This window comes from Oncorhynchus mykiss, chromosome 4, assembly GCF_057628025.1.
Source record: "Oncorhynchus mykiss isolate SJ-2025 chromosome 4, ASM5762802v1, whole genome shotgun sequence".
Classification (NCBI taxonomy): domain Eukaryota; kingdom Metazoa; phylum Chordata; class Actinopteri; order Salmoniformes; family Salmonidae; genus Oncorhynchus; species Oncorhynchus mykiss.
The window spans coordinates 56764774-56770309 of NC_143025.1; the positions used below are offsets into that span (position 1 = coordinate 56764774).

At 39.9% G+C, this 5536-nt stretch overlaps 1 protein-coding gene across 1 annotated transcript; it reads left to right on the forward strand.

The window, feature by feature from the left end:
* Window positions 1-633: 633 nt before the first annotated feature.
* LOC118964392 (protein ripply2) lies at window positions 634-1653 on the forward strand. The gene is made up of 3 exons (XM_036975442.2): window positions 634-858; window positions 1009-1082; window positions 1245-1653. Exons 1-3 carry the CDS (start codon window positions 727-729, stop codon window positions 1399-1401), a joined length of 363 nt encoding a protein of 120 aa, XP_036831337.2. The 5' UTR covers window positions 634-726; the 3' UTR covers window positions 1402-1653.
* The last annotated feature ends 3883 nt before the right edge of the window (window positions 1654-5536 follow it).

Here is a 5536-nt window from a genome sequence, read left to right on the forward strand (position 1 = left end):
TCTCACTGCTAGATGCATCACTACAGACCCTGGTTCGATTCCAGGCTGTATCACAACCGGACATGATTGGGAGTCCCACAGGGCAACACACAATTCGCCCAGCGTCCTCCGGGTTAGGGTTTGGCCGGGGTAGGCCATCTTTGTAAATTTGTTCTTAATTAACTGACATGCCTAGTTAAATCAAGGTTAAATAAATACAAAATAAAAGTTTGATATCGGCACGAGTTATTTCAGACTTGAAAAGAAAATGGTTCAAAGTAAGGAAGGCTGTTAGGAAGATTAAGTAAATTAGTAAATTCACTGTCAATTTCGTCTATATATGCTTAGATAATTCAATTATGTTAATAATCACTTGGCTCTTTCGTTTTTAATACGTTTTTGTAAACGATTAGGCCCTATAGCATATAATACAAAAAAATAAACAATAGGCTATTGACTTGGATAATATTCTTTCTAATTCTGAAAGGTTTATAGTCTCCCACAACAAACGTTGAACCTATTCTCAAACAAGGCCACTCTGGGCGCGAGTGTGACCATATGGTGCAGGTTTGTCAAAGTGTGACTTGACACCTCACCACCATGGCGCATGGACACTTTGGATAGTGTCAAAGCGCAATTTGGCAGGAGCTCCCTGGACGGATATATAGGGGCGTCTGACTCAACTCTGGCATCACTCTCAATCGCAAATTCTCAGATGACTTAATCAGGAAACTATCATCAGAAATAATGGAAAATATCATCGGTCATTGTGGATTAACTGGCGGAGTTACCGGAATAATTTTTGTTCAACAGCCAGCTAATTTGTGGAGACCTTGGGTTGGCAAAGCGGACAGAGAACGCAGGGTCACGGAAAACACGGTTAGTGCAGACTACTTTCAAAACGAAATTATTCGTGTCGATTGTTTGTAGAGGATTTCATTTAGATGTATCATAGGTTTAGTTAGCCTATGGTGGAATAAATAGTATAGGTTTATGCTAACATGCGTGTTTTTCTTTCCCTCCTCACAGCCTTACACAAAGCCCATTGGAGGATTTCCAGACACCAAATACTGCAAGAGTCCACAGATCACACACCCAGTAAAGTAAGTGAAATTACCTCACTAATATCACGTTGAAAATATGCGTCTCTGTTTGTGCTTAATGGTGAATGAGATGCCCTCGCTCTTTATACTCTATATCAACTATATCCTAGCCTACGTTGTATTTTCAATTCAAACACCTAATCTGATGGTCTTGTGTTCTAGGTTGTTTTGGCCCAAATCGAGATGCTTCGATTATCTGTACCAGGACGCAGAGATGCTTCTGCGCACCTATCCAGTGCAAGCAACCATCTGCCTCTATGAAGACTCGAGCAGTAATGATGACGAGGAGAGCTTTAGTGACAATGACGAGGAAGAGTAGAGCGTGAAGGAGCTGAATTTCAAAATACCTCTCTCCCCAATGTAAAAAGCTGAATGTATATTTTTTTTATATGAAATGCTAAACTAATATATTTCGCATAATTATTTTGTGTAAATATCTGTAAATATGCCATATTAATAACGAATGTAAGCAGTAGGACTACTTTTTTAAATTTATATTTCATATTGGCCTATCTTTATTTAATTTTGTATCCAATGGTGGAAGTTGTAATAAACCATTTACAAACTAAAACATGAGCTCCGTGAATATTATGTTGGTTCTTATATGCATAGTCACTTTAACTATACATTCATGTACACACTACCTCAATTAGCCCGACCAACAGTGCTCCCTCACATTGGCTAACCGGGCTATCTACATTGTGTCCCGCCACCCGCCCCCTCTTTCACGCTACTGCTACTCTCTGTTCATCATATATGCATAGTCACTTTAACCATATCTACATGTACATACATGTACATACTACCTCAATCAGCCTGACTAACCGGTGTCTGTATATAGCCTCGCTACTTTTATAGCCTCGTTACTGTACATAGCCTGTCTTTTTACTGTTGTTTTATTTCTTTACTTACCTATTGTTCACTTAACACCTTTTTTGCACTATTGGTTAGAGCCTGTAAGTAAGAATTTCACTGTACTACACCTGTTGTATTCGGCGCAGGTGACAAATGCATTGATTTGATTTCATCATTTTTTTTTATTTTGGGGGCTATTGCTTTTGATTCCATTTATTTAACTGACTTTCCAATTCATCACAACAGTACTCTGAATCGAATTGTGTTCTAGCTTACTTAAACAAAACTGTATGTCCCATAACACCAATAATGTAAAATTCCTCATATGAGACAAGGACGTGGCATGTGTATCACTTACACTCTTGGCCAAGAAAGGTCAGATGACCAGCACTTGCGACAGTGTCAGTCGGTGTGAGCTCCGCTGTGAACACTTCCTATCATAAAACCACACAGTGCATACATAAGCACACCCTGTGGGGCCAGTGACCTTGCAAAGGCCTTATCGAGTTAACAATGCCAAATGTGTGCATGTCAAATGTCTGAATCCATTCCACATTAAAAGTTGGCCTATATAGGCCGAATCTAGTTGACAGTCAATGCTTTTCCCAAAGTAAAAAGACAATAATATTTGTGCCTGTTAATCGCAAGCAATAGTCCTGTTAGATTCCATATTATTACACGCCTATACTGTATAACAGAACATTTCATGGATATTACTTCCGAGAGTTCACATGCGTATCTAAACGCAGCTGCCAAATATATATATAATATTATTTCATTTTTTATTAGAGTAAGCCTAAACCTTTTTTAAACATTTTCCCATTGATAAGTGTGAGGTTCACTGGAGTTAAAAAAGCTGACCCTATCTGAATGTTAGGGTGTTGCTCAAGCAAGCATGAGGAATGCAGGCTACACCTTCAGCGCTTGGAGTTTTCAGCATTGCACGTGCTATGACTTCAACACCAACATAGCACAACACATCAATCAAATGTACAGTGCCTTGTGAAAGTATTCGGCCCCCTTGAACTTTGCGACCTTTAGCCACATTTCAGGCTTCAAACATAAAGATATAAAACTGTATTTTTTTGTGAAGAATCAACAACAAGTGGGGCACAATCATGAAGTGGAACGACATTTATTGGATATTTCAAACTTTTTTAACAAATCAAAAACTGAAAAATTGGGCGTGCAAAATTATTCAGCCCCCTTAAGTTAATACTTTGTAGCGCCACCTTTTGCTGCGATTACAGCTGTAAGTCGCTTGGGGTATGTCTCTATCAGTTTTGCACATCGAGAGACTGAATTTTTTTCCCATTCCTTCTTGCAAAACAGCTCGAGCTCAGTGAGGTTGGATGGAGAGCATTTGTGAACAGCAGTTTTCAGTTCTTTCCACAGATTCTCGATTGGATTCAGGTCTGGACTTTGACTTGGCCATTCTAACACCTGGATATGTTTATTTTTGAACCATTCCATTGTAGATTTTGCTTTATGTTTTGGATCATTGTCTTGTTGGAAGACAAATCTCCGTCCCAGTCTCAGGTCTTTTGCAGACTCCATCAGGTTTTCTTCCAGAATGGTCCTGTATTTGGCTCCATCCATCTTCCCATCCATTTTAACCATCTTAACCATCATTCCCTGTCCCTGCTGAAAAAAAGCAGGCCCAAACCATGATGCTGCGTGTTGCTTTTACGCCAAACATAGCGTTTTGCATTGTTGCCAAAAAGTTCAATTTTGGTTTCATCTGACCAGAGCACCTTCTTCCAGATGTTTGGTGTGTCTCCCAGGTGGCTTGTGGCAAACTTTAAACGACACTTTTTATGGATATCTTTAAGAAATGGCTTTCTTCTTGCCACACTTCCATAAAGGCCAGATTTGTGCAATATACGACTGATTGTTGTCCTATGGACAGAGTCTCCCACCTCAGCTGTAGATCTCTGCAGTTCATCCAGAGTGATCATGGGCCTCTTGGCTGCATCTCTGATCAGTCTTCTCCTTGTATGAGCTGAAAGTTTAGAGGGACGGCCAGGTCTTGGTAGATTTGCAGTGGTCTGATACTCCTTCCATTTCAATATTATCGCGTGCACAGTGCTCCTTGGGATGTTTAAAGCTTGGGAAATCTTTTTGTATCCAAATCCGGCTTTAAACTTCTTCACAACAGTATCTCGGACCTGCCTGGTGTGTTCCTTGTTCTTCATGATGCTCTCTGCGCTTTTAACGGACCTCTGAGACTATCACAGTGCAGGTGCATTTATACGGAGACTTGATTACACACAGGTGGATTGTATTTATCATCATTAGTCATTTAGGTCAACATTGGATCATTCAGAGATCCTCACTGAACTTCTGGAGAGAGTTTGCTGCACTGAAAGTAAAGGGGCTGAATAATTTTGCACGCCCCATTTTTCAGTTTTTGATATGTTAAAAAAGTTTGAAATATCCAATAAATGTCGTTCCACTTCATGATTGTGTCCCACTTGTTGTTGATTCTTCACAAAAAAATACAGTTTTATATCTTTATGTTTGAAGCCTGAAATGTGGCAAAAGGTCGCAAAGTTCAAGGGGGCCGAATACTTTCGCAAGGCACTGTATTTATAAATATATATTATATTATTTTTTATACAAACGTACACATTTCATTCAATTGCTATGCTTTATCTTGGCCAGGTCTGCAAATGAGAACCTGTTCTCAACTAGCCTACCTGGTTAAATAAAGGTGAAATAAAAGCAAATAAATAATAATTAACAAGCAATGTCAATTCACAAATATCAATTAATGTCTCTTTTCAAATGTTCAATCATGAACATATCGAAAGAAAACCCTCCAACTCAAGGAGTCAGTTTTTGGTCCATTAAACATCACCTCTGAATATTCAATCTTTCTGGAGGCCTGCTGGCCTGTTCAAGGTCTGAGGCACTATATCTGACTCTTCTGTCCCACTCCCAGTACCTTCTGTCACATCCCCACTTGTTCTCATTGATTTTTTTTGGTGTGTCCAGTGACACTATGCCAATGTCCTGAGTATCCTCAAACGTCTCCTGTGTTCTCAAAAGGCTTTGTCTATTGCGCCGATACACAGCCCCATCTTCTGTCCTGACTGTTTTATCCCGTGAATCCGGACCCTGAATTCGAACTACATCCTGGGCTGCCAACGATAACAACACTCTGGCAGCTTTGTCATAGAAGAGTTTGTGTCTTGACTTCAGCTGATGGGCAGTCATTCAGGCAGAAACTAGGCAACCTGGAACGCAACTTGTGTCCCATTAAGGTTTCTGCAGGTGACCGGACACATTCCAAGGGCAATGCTCTGTAAGACAATACAGCCAAGAATGGATCAGTCCCACTGTGTGCTGCCTTTTTTAAGATTCTCTTCACGATTTGCACACCTTTTTCAGCCTTTCCGTTACTTTTAGGATATAGCAGACTAGAGGATATATGTCTAAACTCATAATGCTCTGCAAACATCTTAAACTCACTGCAAGCAAACTGAGGTGTATTATCAGAAACCACCACTAGGGTATCCCATGACGAGCAAAACAATATTTCAAATGTAAAATGTCAGTCTTTGCTGTAGTGCTGGACAAGAGTGCAATTTCAGGGT

What these genes read in the sequence shown, in the direction of transcription:
- LOC118964392 (XM_036975442.2), top strand. Translation starts at nt 727, where the DNA reads ATGGAAAATATCATCGGTCATTGTGGATTAACTGGCGGAGTTACCGGA. An exon ending in GCAGGGTCACGGAAAACACG is followed by an intron (nt 859 to 1,008) that starts GTTAGTGCAGAC and finishes CCCTCCTCACAG; the next exon opens with CCTTACACAAAGCCCATTGG. An exon ending in CAGATCACACACCCAGTAAA is followed by an intron (nt 1,083 to 1,244) that starts GTAAGTGAAATT and finishes CTTGTGTTCTAG; the next exon opens with GTTGTTTTGGCCCAAATCGA.